We start from the raw sequence: 18,716 nt of genomic DNA, 5'->3' as shown, positions 1-18,716 counted from the left end.
AAAAAAAAAAAAAAAAAAAAAAAAAAAAACACTTTAAATTTCATGTGGAACCAAAAAAGAGCCCACATAGCCAAGACAATCCTAAGCCAAAAGAACAAAGCTGGAGGCATCACGCTACCCCACTTCAAACTATACTACAAGGCTACAGTAACAAAAATAGCATGGTACTGGTACCAAACCAGAGATATAAACCAATAGATCAGAACAGAGGCCTCAGAAATAACACCACACATCTACAACCATCTGATCTTTGACAAACCTGACAAAAACAAGAAATAGGGAAAGGATTCCCTAACCATATGCAGAAAGCTGAAATTGGATCCCTTCCTTACACCTTATACAAAACCTATTCTTTGTAGTTTTTTGAAACTCAAAACTCATATTTAGTTGCTTTGCAAACAGTTTAAAAGGCTTTTTTCTATGTTTTTGAGGGAATTAAGATAGGTAACTCCTGCCTACAGAATACCAGCTTTTCTGGGAGGTGGAGGACTTTGTTTCCCAGTAACCTTCTCTTGCTGAGTTATACTGGCAGATAGAAGCTGCCAATGAAGACTTTGACCGGTACAGTGATTCCCATCTTATGAGGAATCTGAAAAGCATGGGGAAGAGTTAGGCTTGGGGTGCAGTTGTTACAAGTGTATGCCCTCCATTAAGTGGAACAAGAACTGAATGCTGACTTTCAATAGCTGGCTCTATGACCTGAGCAAGTTGCTTCACCTCTCTGAGCCCCATTTTCTCAGCGATAAAGGGAAAATGATATTAGTATCTACTTCATTGAGTTATTATTAGGATTAATGGTATTAATGTGCATGATACATTTAGCACAGAGTCCAGAATGTAGGTGTACTAAATAAATGAGTAGATATTTTTTGTTATCTTCTCTGCCCACAAAAGACAATATAGTGTTTTGGATAATATTGGTGCCCTCCAGTTCTTATATCATGTCTACCCCAAGCAAGGTGCTTGACATAACAGCAGTGAGCAACCAGCCAAGGTATCTGCTCTCATCAAGATTGCATTCTTTTGTTACTCGGAGTCCTCGAGGAGTCACTGACAGAGAGGGGATAGTTAAAAATACAGAAAGGAATAACTTCAATAGAAGTGAAATAGTGATTGTCACATTTCACTCTGTAAATGAATCACATGGATAGCCAACCAAAATGGAGATTCCTGAAATCCACAGTTCTGAAACTCAGCTCTGAGAAGGGATCAGGAATCTGTATTTTATTCCTAAATGTTCCTAATGCAGATGATTCATGGATCACACTTTTAAAAACACTGGTCTAGGAAGTGGAGGAAAGAGAAACATATAGGCTATAGTGAGAATTTCTTCGGGCAGTTTAATCCCTTTCCTAGTCCCTTTTCTAGGGAAACTGGGTTTGCTTCTTTAGGCTGATTCAGTCTAGCCTAGTTTGGATCATTCTTTACTATAGGAAGCTTGTTGTAGTTATCCACGGTAGGATGTTTAAGAACATCTTTGGCTTCTCCCAACTAGATGCCTGTAGCAACTTTTATTCTCCAGCAGTGATAATCACAAATGTCTCCAAACATTGCTGAATGTATCCTGGAGTGGGTGGCAAAATTACCTGCAGATGAGAACCACAGGACTAGTTGAAATCTTGACCTTTCACTTAGGATATACATACTGCTTTAAATGGAGCCTTTCACGTATTCCCTCTGGAAGGGTGGAAGATGGCAGATAAAATAGTTCAAGATTTATCTGCCAACCTCATTTCCAGCCAGGTGTGAGTGGGTGGAGGTACACTTCTCTAAAAGAAAGACCCCTGAGAGCCTATCACAGTCATCCTCTAGACATAACCTTCCTACAAAGGTCTCCATTTGCATCTTTGCCTGGTTATCCCCAAATCTTCCTGTCTTAGAGCTTATGTATTTCTATTCCCAATGGTAAAAATGTTTTCATATCACTTTTTTAGAAAACCTTTTCATATATCATTACATATTTACCTAGTCTGTCTGTACATTTTAAAATTTTTGCTCACGCCTGTAAATCCCAGCACTTTGGGAGAGGCCAAGGCCGGCAGATCACAAGGTCAAAAGATCGATGCCACACTGGCCAACATGGTAAAACCCCGTCTCTACTAAAAATACAAAAATTAGCTGAGTGTGGTGGCATGCGCCTGTAATCCCAGCTACTCGGGAGACTGAGGCAGGAGAATCGCTTGAACCCGGGAGATGGAGGTTGCAGTGAGCCGAGATTGCGCCACTGCACTCCAGCCTAGCGACAGAGCAAGACTCCGTCTCAAAAATAAATTTTTACATGGTGAGAGAATGAGTAACTACATTTTAAAAAATAAGAAAAAACTAAAGTGATACTTAAAATAATAGTTTTAATAATGTTAAGAACATAAGGCTAAGGATTCCCTAGAGATTCAAATTGTTTCTGTATTTGTTCATATATATTATGATGATGAGTAACTCTGCAATGCTGAAATTAGTGCTGGGTGAGCCCTAAAAACCAAGCAAGTTGTAGGTAGAAGCTGAAGAAGTTGCATGGCTTAGCATTCATTTTTTAAAAGAAAATTGGAGAACTGTAACAGGCAGTGACTTCAGATATAACAGAAATCATGCTTTCTTTCAAAGATATACCTGTAGTATAATTGAATAACTTTTCCTGGCATTTTTTAATGTATCAGGTAAAGGAATAATGAGGCAACCTTTACATCGTGTAATAAATATGGAGGTGATTTAACTTTGTCAAAGGCTACCTTCACAGAGACTCTAAGATAGCAATTGTGCCATGAGGAAACTTTCATCTTAAGCATGATTTTCAGTGGGTATAAGATACTGTATCATACCCTCTACAACCCTTTAATGTTTATCTTTGTTCCTTGGTTAAAAGTTATCATCTTGTTGGAAGTTAAAGGTAGTCCTTTTTTTTTCAAGGAAATTTTCCAGTTTCATGAACTTGTGGCTTTCTTTCAAATAAACCACTAATATTTTTTAATTTTTTTTTTTTTAGCAGCACTATTATGCATTTCCAGTCCTCTGAGGATTCAATTTCCTTTAATCTGTTGTTTTGAAAGTTTCTTGTATAACCCATCCTTGTTGCAAGGGAACAGACAATATGTTGTCCATCCACAGAGGCTCTTTGTTGGACCAAAGAGATGATATTTCCAGTTTTAGATTGAAGGGAACCCTTTGGCGCTTTTGCTGAATTTTCCCTAAAGTACATTCACTCCAGGAGAAACAGACTAGAAGGTTCCAATTAGGCCAAGCCCTGGCAGGCACCTATATGGAGAAGTATCCTGGCTTGTTAGGAGAACCACCTTACATCTTTTATTTAAAGGCAGTTGGAACTGTGGTATATTGATAATGCACTATACCTGAGGACAGAGGTCATGCGCTTGAATCCCTGGTAATTGTCTATTAGGTAGCAAGTTCTTCCTCCCTAAGCCTCAGTTTCCTATCTGTCGAATGATGTGCCTAAAGTGATGTAGCACTTTTTTTTTTTTTTTTTTGGTGAGAATTAAGTGATAGTAGCATATAGTAGAGATTTAATTGGTTGGGAGGTTCAATATGTTTTGAATCTTGAAAAAAATAAAGTATATTAACCAGTAGACAAGTGCTAATCAACTTTTATTGATTATTAAATTGATGCATAAGACCAGCCGACTGATAAATAATTGATGTTCAGGGACAGCCTGCACCGAGCAAACATAAGAGAATCCTTCACAGCACAGACCATCTCCATAATCCCCATTTGCACAGCAAATCCCAGTATGATTTATATGGTTCTAGCCTTAGTGGCGAACATATGAGTAAAGGGGGCAAAAAGGTACTTATTCATTAAGACCCAGAAATCTAGCTATGACAGCATGACCACACACACAAAGTCTTGGAGGACAAAGCAGTAAATAAGTAATGATTTGATTCTAGAATAAATGGCAACCAGATTTAAGGTGGAATCACCAAGGACAGGCTCATCAATGAGCTGACAGCTCCTATTGAAAGAATGGTCTACCTTCATTTTTTGGTTGACTTTTTTTTCTTTTTGTGCTGCACTGCAAAGCCAAATTTAAGGGCCCCAAGCATGTTTCCTGTGTTCTATATTTTGGAAACTGTATTTCCTGACCATTCTCTGTAATTGGAAAAAGATAAGATTATAACTAGGCTTACCCCATGAGTACTTCAGGTGGAAGAAGAAAACTTCTTTTAGAAGTAATTTTCTCTTGTTTTGCTAGGGCTTATCATGCCCTCATGCTATGCTGGTCATCTGTTGGAATACCCTCTCCTGTGGAGCGAAGACCCTGGGCCTGAGGCACCAAGGAGTTCTAATAAATTAAAATGAAGATCCCAAAAGAACTTCCCAAAGGTACCCAGAGGTGATGTAATAATCTTTTATAGTCACAGACTTCTCTAAAATTTAACAAGTACTTTATTTTCTCACTTGGACCTCAGAATAACTCACAAAAGTATATTGTTATTAACCCCCTTTTACAATTGAAAAAATAGAAACTCAAAGAGATTACAGAGTGTCCAAACTTTCACAGCTAGTAACTGGGACAGCCAAGACTTAGAGCCAGTTTCTCTCATGTATTATCTTGTTCTTTGTGCAGTGTAAGGATGGTGCTGGTATCTCTGTGCTCTGTAGACTAGTGGAAAAACAAGAAATACAGGGAATAGCATGTTTCAGATGGTATAGATGATAACAGGTAATATGTATTAGGTTCTTTATAAATTATATTATCAGTCTCACATTTCATGGTGTGTGCTGCATGACACATTAAAAGATTATGTTGTAAAAGATTTTAAATTTTTTTATAAATAAGTGGTATATAATGTTTAGGGATAAGGAGAATTAGAAGTTGTATTTAATCAAGTTTTCTGTGAACATGTAGACAGTTTTGTTGGTTGCTGGCAAGAAAATGAAAAAGTAGAAGATGATGTTCCCTGCTACTTGACTAATTCATATCTCAGGTGAATCATGATTGCAAGATTGGAAGTTTGTACAACTTTTCTCCTGTTATGGCTTAAGGAAGTTCACCTCATTACTGTTTTGTCACTTGACTCACACTTGTGAACAGTTAAAACACATCATAAGGCGTGTTTCCCTCCACATAAATGACATCAATAGCCAGGAATAAAGACAGGGCAGGAAAAGCCTATGGGAGATCTGCCTGGTCAAAGAAGACTGCATGTTCTACCCAGATATGAATTTTATGAGCCTTCAAGTAGACCCAAAAAAGTTAACTTTTCTCTATTTTGATTTTCTCATATATAAAAAGCAGGAATGATGGTATTCAACTTGCACATCTTATGAAGATCGATTTATTAAGGCACAAGCACTATATCTAGCAAGCATATAATTCTGTGCCTCTTAGATGCTGGTGCTATTAATGGAGGAGATGATTTTTAAAGAAATATCAGTATTTTATAAACAAAGCAAAAATTAAATGATTTAAATTGTGGCTGTTTTTTTGAGCAAAGACTGATCTTGAAATGCTAACATGCAAGATACAGTAAAAGGAAGAGGACATAGATTTGTATTGCAATTTGGCTAAAGTTTACTTTCACTTTTGTTTCTCCGAATTCCACTCTCCTGACAATCTCATGCATTTGGAAGAATGAATAGGTGATAAGAATGGATACTGAACTAGGCATTGTGCCCTAGTTTTGTGTCTTTGGACAAGCCTTTCATGTCCTATTTCCCCACCCATAAAATTACAATGCTTCAACAACATCTCGGCAAATATTTATGGAGGACCCATATGCCAGGCACTGTTTTAGATGTTTGGGATATAATGGGAGGTAGTGAACAAGAAACATAAAAATATGAGGATATAAGAATGTTAAAATAGAGAAAGTATGGCAAGTTGAGGTATAAGGATGGAAATGGAGCTGCAATTTCAAAAGTATGGCTTGGGTAGTTTTCACCAAGATGCTGATATTTGAATAAAGATCAGATGGATGTGAGGGAGCAAGCCTTACAGGTATCTCAGGTGGGGAAGAGTTTTCTAGGCAGAAGAAATAGTAAATGCTAAGGCCTTGCATTGCAAACATGACTGGTCTTTCTGAGCAGTAAACAAGAAACCAGTATTTAGGAGTTGAGTTAATCAGAGCAAAATCACACGTATTGGGCCCCATGGTGAAGACCATTTTGATAGATTTGGATTTAACTCAGTCTGTGATTGAGGAGCCACTCCAGGTTGTTAAGTGATATTGAGTTCATGTAACAGGATCGTTCTGGCTTACATTTGAGAATAAACGGGGTAAAGGGTGGGAAGCAAGGAAACTAGTTAGGGGAAGCTTTAGCAACAAGCCAGTAAGAGGTTCTGATGAGTTGGCCACGTGGATAAGAGTGAAAAAGATGAAAAGAGACCAAGTAATAGATATGTTTTGAAGATGTTGCTGACAGGACATGATGGCAGATTAAATGTTGAGTTGGAGAAAACAGTTGTAGCATAAGATTCTGGGTATTTAACCAAAGCAGTGGGAAGAACTGTGTTGCCAATAACAGATGAAGAGGACTGCAAAAGGATCAGGTTGGGGCAAGGGTGGAGTTAATCATAGAGCTCTCACTGTCTCTGGAAGTTTGGGAACAGTCCACAAGAAAAGGCTTACAGATGCTTAGATCATTCTCTTCATGTCAAGTGGTGGTTTTTGTGAAGATAACTGATATTTGAATAAAGATCAGATGGATGTGAGGGAGCAAGCCTTACAGGTATCTCAGGTGGGGAAGAGTTTTTTACTTTTAAAGAACTTTTATGAGGTAGAGGTAAGTTTAGTGGTTGTTCAAGATCTTGTAGTTAGTGATCCATCCAATCAAGGTTTGAACTCAGTATGGGTTGTCTTGAGGATGCCCTTTGCTTTTTTTTTTTTATGTATCTTCTTGCCTTTCCCTGACTTTTATAGAAAGAACCGGAAGTACAATTTAGATGGAAGATAGATAATAGAATGGTTACAACTCATTGTTAAAAGTAATAGAAAACCCCTACCTGCATCTGTGATCATGTACACGGTAATCATTTGAAAATTATTTGAATTTGTGTTAATGTTAGTGGTGGATTTATAGCTCACAATGGAAAGAGCAGTGACCAGGAAGAAAGAAAATGATTTGGAGGGCATTTATTCTGTGTCTACTCAAAAAAAATTTTAAAGTAGACAGAAAAAAAAAAAAAGCGTTCAATTATTAAAACCCATGGATCAACTGCTCAAATTTAAAACTAATTTAATTAAAATTACTGATTTTTAAACGATTGTACTAACGACCTCTTATGAGCCCTTAAATGATGATAGCATTTCCTCTTAATTTCTGTAATGAAAAAAGAGTTGAAATTTTAGGTTAATGTAGTGAATTATTTTGTATAGCTACATGTGTGTCTAACATTTCACTTCAGTTTTCTGTGCTATAGTTAAGAGCTCATTCTTTATGAATTATGTGAGGAGAAATTATATTAGAGGTAGAAGTGATATTAATATACTATTAATTGGAGCAATGATTGCACAGGTGACATGAGTCAAATCATAGCCCTCTCCTATACAGTTCTGTATAGAAGGCCCATATTGGATATGGTAAATGGTATCATCTTGATTGCTAACTCTCACCAATTGCTGGTGTTTGACTGAGCTATATGTTGAGAAGAATGCTGAGACCATGGCTAGGTTCAGTAGGAAAAAAGGTCCTGATTGATTGGGCATATCTATTAAGGATACCAATGAAGAAATGGCAGTACGTGTGTCACACACTAATCATCCTTGTTTTATTGGTTCTAGAAAGGGCTTAGAGCATTGACAAGTATGGGTTGTCTTGAGGATGCCCATTGCTATTTTTTTTTTTTTTTTGGTATGTATCTTCTTGCCTTTTCCTGACTTTTACAGCCATTAGCCCAGGCACTGTCCTTTTCAGTAACCTTGGATTTGTTCTTTGGAAGGTCTTTTCATATAACCTGACATTTGCTACCTTATTTGGTTAATAAATGTGTGCACAGCAGTACCAAAGGCAGCAAGATGGCTGTGCTTATGTTCTGGGAAGCTAGTTGGATGCGATTTTCAAGTAATCCTAAAGAATATGTAGATTTGAAACTGGGAATTTATTGGTGGACTTAGATGCTGAGATAAGGTCATTCTTAGCTGGAGATGGTGGATGCTGGCTTCAGTGGTTTAAGACCAAATAAAAGATTAAAAATTATGCATTTATAACCCGCTTTGTAGCAAAATGCAGTTAAAGATTTAGGAAACAATGCTAGGGAACCCAAGTGTTGGTGTTTCAAAGGAAATAAACCCAGGGCTTTGGGAGATTTGGCCTTCAATGTTTGGTGGGCACTTCCAAACAAGAAGGGGCTCCCTTTTAGGGGTAGTAAGGAATCTCAACTGGGGTCTGACAACAGTGTATACTCAGAGTCAATGAAGTAAGGTGTCATCCTTTACGAGGTAACACCATTTGTTTTTTAATATGAAATATTTATAAATGATATTCTTAACCAAAATGAGTAGCCAGAATTTGGGGAAGTTTAGATCCTTGAAGTGGTTGTATAAAATATTTTACATGGAGTATTTATTTTGATGATTCCCAAATTAGATATTTAAACATCAGCTTCCCAGGCTAGATTACCTTTCTTCCACGTTCTAGTAGAGCCATCTTGACTCTCTATTATCAGTATTCCTTACCAAGTCCTAAATGTTCTTAGATATTTTAGGTGTCACATCTTTACATAGAATTCCTATGTTTTCTTGCACTCAGTCTTGACTACCCCTTTATTCCATCTAAAGGATTCAATAGTGCTAGAAAAGATACATAAGTGTTGGTATTTTCCTATTCCCCTCATGAACTTCTCCATTCCTTATCCCTAAAACTGTAAGATTTAGGCACTGAGACCAAGCCAAGATGGTGGTAGCTTCAGTAAGAAGAGAGTTAAAGAAAGTCTAAAATGCTGAATGGGGGAAACTTTGAAAGGAAAAAAAGTAAGAAGGAAGATGTAGGAAAAGAGAAATATAAATTTTATAAGACCATGTTTGGACTCACTTGGTGATTTAAGGAAAGGTGGGTCACAGTAATAATAAAAGCTGAGATTTGTTAAGGGCTTATCATGTGCCAGGCACTCAACTTCAGTAACATTATCTCATTTAATGTTTTATAAGACTAGAAAGTGCCATTTTCATTTTTACTTTTAAAGAAGTTTTATGAGGTAGAGGTAAGTTTAGTGGTTGTTCAAGATCTTATAGTTAGTGATCCATCCAATCAAGGTTTGAACTCAGGCTTTAAGGTAGGACAGATGAAAGCATGCATGTAAGAATGTATTACGAGAGACAGAGAGTGCACAGGAGAGGAAGAAAGAGGTGGGGAAGAGGTGATCACACAAAAGGGGCTGGGGTCCCAAGGAGAGGCAGCAAACACTCAATGGGAACGGAATTGCTCTGCTCTCTCCTCATCCTGGACCTCAGTAGCAACAGAGACTTTGGCTAGCTATTTCTAGACACCTGATGAGGAGAGGATCACAGCCTGCATGGGTGTTTACATTCCCTGAATAATGCCACATTAGGACATAGCTCCTGGGGCTTAGATGAGAAGGGAAGTGAAAAAATGAGGAAGAATCATTCTGGATCTTCAGATTTTGCTCATTTTCCAGGCACAGTACTCCACCAACCTGCACCCAAACCACAGCCTTTGACTCGTCTAGTCTACTTTTCTCTCAGTGATTATGCATTGCATGCTGGAGGGTAGGAGCCATTTTGCAAGTTATTAAATGGCCTTCAGTACTTAGCAGCAGATACCACGTTCATACGAGCAGGGTCATTTAGTGGCACTTTGATCCACTTTATGAAAATGTACTTCTCTTGGGTTCTTAGACAATGGTTCCTCTTACATTTGTCTTATGGTCATGATGATACCACCTAGGGAGGGAGAAAGGTGGAAATAGAGGGATCAAAGGGGTTGATGCTCTGCTAGCTGGCTCTCCTATCGGTAAGGTAAAAAGGAGGCTTAGCTCCTTGCAGAATTATTTATAAGACATAAACCTTGGGTGATCAAGACATGCTGATGCACAAAATCAGGGATGACAAGATGAACAGTTAATGCCTTACGTATTCATGTGACATAAGGACTGTCTCTCTGCCCAAGAATATTTCCCAATTATGGGAGGTGCCTGAAAGCCTGTTGGCTCTTCTCTTTGTTGCATAATTCCTCATGAGTTTTTTGTTACATGGAAACCAATAACTTAGAGGAGGTCTCTGGCAGGAGATCCTGAAGGGTTGGGATAAGGGAGGGTGTTGAAAGGAAGCAAGGAAAGAAGAAGTATAGGAAAAGAAGGCGGAGACTGGTTAGAGGAACAGGTGTCTCTGTTCCTAACTTTCCAAGGGCCAACCTGTCAGCACTCCCACTTATCTTCAAGATTTCCATGTTAGAAAGAATGCCTTGTTTTGGGTTGAGCAAAAATTGTTCTGCCTTTATTGGTGAGAAAAAAGAAATGGCTCTAAGCCATATTTAGGAAATTTGTTGACTATAATTAAGCTTTCATGGGAGTCCCCAAGGTTTACTTACCTATAATTGAAAAAATGCAAATGAAGACAGTTAATCAGTGGACTGGCCAACTATGAAGCACTACTACCTACCTAAATGAATTAAAAATGAAGACACAAATATGTCCAGTTGAGAAAGTTACCAGAGAGCCAATTGGTAAATTTCTCAGCAAGGCTGAGAAATTTTTCTTAGCCTGACTGAGCCTGCAGTGCCTTTCTGCTAAGGTCTTTGCCAATTTAATCTTGAGCCATTCCATGCAGATTTCCTAACAACTGGCCTTCAGCACTGGCTGATTCTCTGGCATTACTTAAAGGAAGCCCTGAAGGAAAGGTAACAGACCTCTCGTCCTCTTTTCTGTGTAATTGATCCATTACTTAGAGCTGGAAAATATTTGCTTTACAAATCCTGTTGTCAAATGGGAATACCCTTGGAATTAGAAACTCTTCAGAAGTTATCACATAGAATTTCACTTATCAGGGATCAGTATGTGTTGCAATATTAACTCTTTTAATGTGGTTTTATTTGAGACACAGTCTCTTTCTGTCACCCAGGGTAGAATGCAGTGGCTCCATCTCAGCTCACTGCAACCTCCTCCTCCTGGGTTCAAGTGATTCTCCTGCCTCAGCCTCCCCAGTAGCTGGGATTACAGGCACCTGCCAACACGCCTGGCTAATTTTTGTATTTTTAGTAGAGATGGGGTTTCACCATGTTGACCAGACTGGTCTCGAGCTCCTGGCCTCAAGTAATCCGCCCACCTCGGCCTCCTAAAATGCTGGGATTATAGGCATGAACCACCATGCCCAGCCTTGAAGTTTTGTTTTGTTTTTTATAACAATAAATACGGCCGGGCGCGGTGGCTCAAGCCTGTAATCCCAGCACTTTGGGAGGCCGAGACGGGCGGATCACGAGGTCAGGAGATCGAGACCATCCTGGCTAACACGGTGAAACCCCGTCTCTACTAAAAGCTACAAAAAACTAGCCGGGCGAGGTGGCAGCCGCCTGTAGTCCCAGCTACTCGGGAGGCTGAGGCAGGAGAATGGCATGAACCCGGGAGGCGGAGCTTGCAATGAGCTGAGATCCGGCCACAGCACTCCAGCCTGGGTGACAGAGCGAGACTTTGTCTCAAAAAAAAAAAAAAAAAAAAAAAAAAACAATAAATACAACATATCTGTGATGCGCACTTTTACTAACACCATCCTTCCTTGTTAAAATATGCAGCCAATTTTTATCACCTGATTTAAAATCCCCTAAATGTTTTGCATTTCTGTTAATACTTAAATCTTCTCCTTAATTAGCAAATTATAATATGGTATTAGTACAAAAAAGTGCACAATATGTCCCTAAAAATCAGCTGTGGAAACAAAAGTGTAAACGCAACATCTTTTAGATAAAAATATTTGTTGGCCAGGTACAGTGGCTCACGCCTATAATCCCAGCACTTTGGGAGGTTGAGGTGGGCGGATCATGAGGTCAGGAGTTCAAGACCAGCCTAACCATCATGGTGAAACCCAGTCTCTACTAAAAACACACAAATTAGCCAGGCATGGCAGCACACATCTGTAATCCCACCTACTCAGGAGGCTGAGGCAGGAGAATTGCTTGAACCTGGTAGGCAGAGGTTGCAGTGAGCTGAGATTGTGCCACTGCACTCCAGCCTGGGTGACAGCAAGACAACATCTCAAAAAAAATTGTCACTATCAAACAATATTTGATAGCTAGTAAAGAAAACAATAGAAATCAAACAAGTTAATTCAAATATACAAGTAGCGATACAATGGATGATGTATCTGTGCCATAAATAGAATCAAGTTTTTTTGGACAACCCTGTTAAAATGTGCCCTCTTGAGAGGTAAATAAGTTTCCTTTCCCACGCTATTTAGCAGATTCTGAGGGAGCAAGGTGCCTGATTGATTAATAATGCCTGCCATGGACACTATGGATGACAGTTTGTTTGATGAGAAAGAGTAAGTAGACTCCAACAGAGAATTGAGAGCTTGCTATCAAGGAAATTGTCTTTTTGTGAGCATATAAACATTCTGAGGTAGCTTAAGTGGGGAAAGATGCGATTAGGCTGAACCTTTTCACCATGTCTTTGTTTACCTGAGTTACATATTACCCTGGACTTTCTAGAGTTTTTTAAAAAGTGTTATGGATATAGACTCTGGAAAATGTACACAGATATTTCAAGGTATTTCAAATGTGTCACAGTTTCTAAGGACATCAAATATGTCTTCAAAGCCTCATGGATTTTTAAAATATGAAATGTTCTTCTTGGAGGATAATAGGCTCCAATGCTCTGGGTTTCTAACCTCCAATTCATTAACAGCAAAGCTGACTTGTAGCAAAAATTTTTTTTCCTTGCAAGCAATTTGTGACTCCTTTGAGGGAGATAACAGTTTAAATATAAATAAATGACCAGCTCCAGTGGAAAGATTCCAGTTTTCTTGAGGTGTTTGCTTTCAATTTATTGCCAATTCTCCCATCACAGCTTCCTCCCCTGAAAACCTACTCTAGGTCTGAACATGTTTAGAATAACCCCATCAAAATCGTTCTTGTTCTTATATGTTAAAGCCATGTTATTCCCATTTTAAAATATTGCAAAAGGCTAAAGTTGACTTTACACATATTTTAGCATTATCAAAATCATTAGTGTTATTGGCTCTGACTTACAATAATGAAAATAAAATAGCAAGGCCCAGATGGAACTGATTCCTTCTTCCAGATATTTCTAAGCCATTTGAAGGAATCAAAGCAAACACCTCAGTTATTTTATTTCAAAATCACCTTCCACATGGATTTGGCTTATTTTATTCTATTTAGCTTAGCCAGCAGTCCCATGACATTTGCATTATTTTTAATCCAATGACAGATTGCTTTGTACTTTGGATTTTCATGAACTGCCATTTGTTTCATTAATTTTTGTTACTAGATGACCAGATTTTTGAAAAAAGACATACAACCTGCAAATTGATCTCTCTCCATGCATATTGTAAATGTATGAACTCGCAACACACATTCACATCCCAATTCTCTTCTTTAATCGTATGCCCAGCCTCTACAAATTAACATTCTAAGACATTTACTATGTGATATCATCTGCAATGTGTCCCCTACCTGTTTATAGTATTTTTTACTTTTGACAATACTATTATTTGTTTTTAAAGCAAGCTTTTACTACATAGCATTTATTTGATTTCCATTTGACCCCAGGAAGTTCACCATTCTGAAGGGTAAAAGACTGCTAATTACTTAACTATTTCCTACATAACCAAGGAAGGTTATTTTCTATTCAAGTAAAATACTTGTTGATGATATTATATCTTAGATTATTAAAAGGATATTAATATTGATTTTAAAGGTCTTAGGCTGAGAAATTTTTTCATAAATTTATTGAACCTTTTGGCCTGGTGTGTGGATTTAATATTTGATTTAGATTGTATTATTTAATCTTTGTAAAAACAATAAGGAATATGAAAGGATGAAATCAAACATATTTTATACACCTACAGTATGCAGACTACCACCGTATATGAAACAATTGGGAAGATCAATATAAGCAAAATGTGATTTTTTCATATTTACTCCCATAAATACAATTGGCCCTCTGGTAAACCACCTAAGTGTAACACACACACTCAAACTCAGTATGTCCAGAGTTATACTCAGCATTGCAGCACTTCAACATCCTTCTTATTTCCACAATCTCAGTTAAGAGCATTGACGTATACCAAGTTGGACTAGTCAGGTATTTGAGAATTGTCCTTCCTTATCACTGTTAACCATTCAGTCACCAACACCCTCTTACTAAAGAGTGTTTAGATATGCTCACAATGAAGCTTTTTTTCCCCTCTCCTATCCCTACCTGACTCAAGGTAAATCCCTATTCCTTTTGTACATTTAGCATCTCGCATCCTACTGAAACACTATATACCATATTAAAACCTTTAGTTTGTGTCTGTTTTTCTCATTGTACTGCGAGCTCTTGTATTTCAGTGCTTTTGTCTATTTGTGTTTCCATACCCAACACTTAAGCACAGTAGTTGGCAAAAAGTATTCAATAGGCATCTGAAGAAATACTTGGATGAATGTGTAGATGGAAAAATGTAGGGATACACTGGAGGATAAAAAGTCAGTGATAATTCAGCATTTCAAGAGGTGTAGTTGCACTTTCCTTTGAAAGAATGTAGTTGACTTCTGCAGTCGAATTCTGTTTCTGTTGAAACTGAACGCCTGTTGCAACATAAGTCCTGTGTGAATGAAGTAGCATGCAGCTAAGGACATAGGCTTTCACAAATATTCAGTTGATAACATAAGCTGTACAAGAGTCATTTCAAATACTTATGATGTTTTTCAGCTTTGATGATATAAGGAATTAGGCTACACAAATATCAATAAATGAAAGAGTCACAATTCAGATAAGTCTTTGCTCCAGTCTTTCTGCCCATTCAAAATACAAAATGAGGGGAGTATAGAGAGCAGAACTCTATTAGAAGTTGAGTGGTATTAGGAAGAGTAGGAATAGAGGCGGGGGGAAAAAAGACAATGTCCTATAGAAAGGCCTATAAAACAGCTCTCCTGCCCCTATTTTCTTCTCATGGACTATAATAGCACAAGATGTGAGGAAACATCTGTTTTCTTTTAAATATAATATTTTGATATTTTAAAATAATCATAACAATTAGGAGAAGTCTAATTCCTGTGGTTAGGGACAGCAGACACCCATGGGATGGAATAGGGAGAATGAGTGTAGCAGATCTTAGTAGATTTTGAGGGCTGAGGATTCATCTGCTCTGGATGGCTCTGGGAAATAGCATGGAGGAATGGTGAGAGCATGGGCTCAGTGGTTAGATGGCCTGGGTTTATATCTTGGCTTCACCACATGTTAGCAGTGTGATAATGGGCAAGCTATATGCTTCTAAGTCTCAATTGGTCAGAATACTATTACCTGTCTTAGGGCTGGTTGTGAGATTAAATGAAACTCAGGAAACTAGTTCAGAAAACAGCACATGGTCTAATTTGTTAAATGTATGCTCTTGTTTTTATTTAAACTAGCTGAAAATAAGCAGTTTCTCTTAGGTTAGATACAGGAACTTAATGGGATATCCTATAAGAATACAAAAGACCCTTAACTAGGAAAAGGTGGATATGTCTTATTCAGGTCAGCTTGAGGAAGGGCTGAGAGGTGGTTGAATTTTGATGCCATTTTAAAACTAGCAACACTGGACCAGGTAAAGGATTAGCTGACTAATAAGAGTAGCTGAGCCCTGCCTAGTATAAATGTGCTTCAGAGTAATGGGACAAATTAGCAAAGATCAGATTCCAGTCTCTATTTCCATAAGGGTGACTCGAGGCCAGGAAGAACAAGAAAGGGCTGAGCTCTAGGCAGCAACATACCTGAGGCCAGAGGCTACTCAGTGAGGATTTGGGCTGTGAGGATGAGACAAAGAATCACAGATTGGGAGAGATGAGGCACTTGTCAGACATAGCCATGATGTTAAAAGGATGTTGCCCGGTTTAGAGGACAGGCTTCCAGCCTGTTCATTCGTAAAAACGAGTTCATTTTGGATAGGTAATAACTAAAGAACAAGACCTGAGAGATAAAGTGATGTTTTGGGGGAATATTGCTCCATGATGGGGTTCAGATGAGTGGGCTTTGGAGAGAGATGGTACTGATCCTAACCCCTACTTTGCCAATGACTGCAGGGACAACTTCCGTTACTTCCCTAAGCTTCAACTTCCTCACTTTTTAAATGGGGAGTAATAATCATTCCTACTTCAAGAATTTTTGAAAATTAAATCACACAATTAAAAGGACTCAGTCAATGTCAGGCGAGTAGTAAGTGCTCACTGAATTTTGATTATTTTGAAAACTTCACATATACATATTCACTGTAAGTCACAAAATAGAATGCAATGATGTTAAATAAGTGTTCCTAAGCTTTGTATTTAAAAAATCTTGCCATGCAGCTTTATTCTAGTATCTTTTCTTTAGGAAGTGAATTTTTAGCCAACACTTGCCAATTAGAAAGCAGAGTTTTGGTACCATTTTGGAAAGGCATTTTAAATCGGAAAGAATTGTGATTGTGCCGATAATGATCTAAATCTGAAAGTGGGTCTACAAAAAAGGGCAAAATGTAACCTTTGGAAATTCAACTTTTTGTTTTTGGAAATATTTGTTCCAGTTTAGTTGGCTGGATCTCTCACCTTCTCACTTTACCTTGCTACAAATTCAAGATCTGCCTTAGCAGGCGGCTTGAACAAAATTCTTGACTTAATGTTTCAAAGCTTTCTCACTCTCAAACTATGTATTAGGTTTATTTACAGGATTCCTGCATCAGGCTTGAAAAGCAAAGGGGTTCTGAAGGAAGAGGCAGGCTCTGGTATTTTTGCTGCAGAATTAAACACCATCTATCTGAAAATGGAATCTGTGGTAAAAATCTCCAAATTTACTTGTAATCCCTTCTCTTCAGAGCAACTCAGTTCTCCCAAGAGACACTCTTTGGGGACCATTTAGTAGCAATGTATCAGCTTGTTCTACTTCTACTAATTCTGTTGCCCAAAGCAAATCAACCAAACGTCCCTGTCATATTTTACCCTTTATTTACTCATAGCACACAACAGAATTAACTAATTTTATGAATTAACTTTAGTCATTTTTGAAACCTGACAGACTTACAAAGAACTGTGCATTGGCCAGAGGTGTTAGGTATTTAGCTTCTAAAGAAACCATGACTTACCTGCTGCTGATTGTTTCTGACATTTCGTTGTCTCATCTCTGTCCTTCATTATTTACACTTCTACCTGGGGCTAAGATGGGAAAGACAAAAAAGTAAAATTCAGTGAGATAACTGGCTATGATATTACCAAACTTGTGTATGACAGAAGTCCTGAAATCATTGGATAAAGTAAACCATCAAGACAGTCTTTAGGTTTCATTAATCCAGTAGTTCTCAAACTTTGGCAAGTATCAGAACCCCCTGGATGGCTAGCTAGTTAAAGCAAAGATTGCAAGGTTTTGATTCAGTACATTTTGGATTGGGCCTGATAAATGTGATTTCTAACAGATTCCCAGGTGATGCTGATGCTCTTGCACCTCAGGGACCAGGCTTTGAGAACCACCCCACTAATTCATGCGTGGCTTCTCTCCTGTTAACAAGAATAACCTAGAGTTTGCTTTTCCCTAATTATCTTTAGAAATTTAGGCTGTATAAACTAAACAGTATGGGGTTAAGCAGTGATTTTGGTATATGTACAGTTTGTATGGCATAATAGAAGTGATCAAGTAAGTGGGTTACTCCATCCATTTGGTTGAGTTAATTCACAAAGCAATTATATAAAACATCTTCCATTGTTTTCCCCGTTGGTCAGACTACAAGCTTTTCTGGTGATGGAAAAATTGAACTCATTTGATTGACATGTTTTAAAACACAGCACATTAATTTAGCTTAAATAAGGGATATGGAACAAAAAAGCAGCCAAAGGAACAGTATCACAGTGGTGTTAGATGCAACTTCTGATAACCTCAATACTGCATGGGACATATTTTTGTTAATAAGAAATGACACACAAAGCTTAAGTGAATTACGTCAGCTGGGAGAACCATAAAATCTACAGTCTCTGTTTAAACACTTTCTTAGTCACCTAGCCCCCAGAAGCCTTAATGCAGCTACAGTTCATGAATTACAGGCTACACAACAAATAATCTCTACAACTAGGAACAGCATACTTAGGAACATCTTTGCTTCCTTCAGTTAATTGTAATTGATATATTTTGTTAGTTGATGTTATGAGAAGTTTGATGAAAGATCAGACAATGCTCAAACATCCCTGAGGCTGGAATAATATTTGCAGTTCAGCTGTTAATTCTTCTCTTTCACTAGGTCACATGTAGAATCCTGGCTGAAGGAGATTCTAGGAGATACATTGTTGAGCCTCACCAATCCTGAGCTCAGGATATAGAAATAGTGTGTAGATAAATAGGTACTTCCACTGGTTGGGCTATAAAATTGAGATGTAACCCCACCATCTATGCCCAGGCAGTGAACAAAAAGAAGGTTGAAGCACATATTGGATGATCTAGTATACAGTACTCATCACACTAACTAAAGACAGAAAAAAGGTAACCCAAAATATTCCTGGCCTGAAAGTCTTGTGATGGGCCTCTAAACCTATTCTCAAATTGTGACTTGTCATGGCATTTTTAAAAGCCATCCTATCCAACAGAGTGGCAGTATAGATG

The 18,716-nt window shown here is 38.0% G+C and overlaps 1 protein-coding gene across 11 annotated transcripts in view; it reads left to right on the top strand.

Annotated features, from left to right (window-relative positions):
• CTNNA2 (catenin alpha 2) overlaps positions 1-18,716 on the top strand; it is a 1,170,559-nt gene that overhangs the window by 1,149,806 nt on the left and 2,037 nt on the right. For 2 of the 11 annotated variants that reach the window (XM_017888536.1, XM_017888533.1), the window contains one exon: positions 4,203-4,333. The exons of 8 other annotated variants lie outside the window; for them this stretch is intronic. In XM_017888536.1, coding sequence (XP_017744025.1) covers positions 4,203-4,304 — 102 coding nt within the window. In that variant the 3' untranslated portion in view covers positions 4,305-4,333. Of the gene's footprint in view, positions 1-4,202; positions 4,344-18,716 lie in introns of all 11 variants that reach the window. One more of the 11 variants, XM_017888534.1, reaches the window with a different exon arrangement.

The sequence above is a fragment of the Rhinopithecus bieti genome, unplaced genomic scaffold (genome assembly GCF_001698545.2).
Source record: "Rhinopithecus bieti isolate Rb0 unplaced genomic scaffold, ASM169854v2 scaffold_17655, whole genome shotgun sequence".
NCBI lineage: Eukaryota > Metazoa > Chordata > Mammalia > Primates > Cercopithecidae > Rhinopithecus > Rhinopithecus bieti.
The sequence above is the reverse complement of the archived record's forward strand: the minus strand, read 5'-3'. Positions and strand labels throughout refer to the sequence as shown.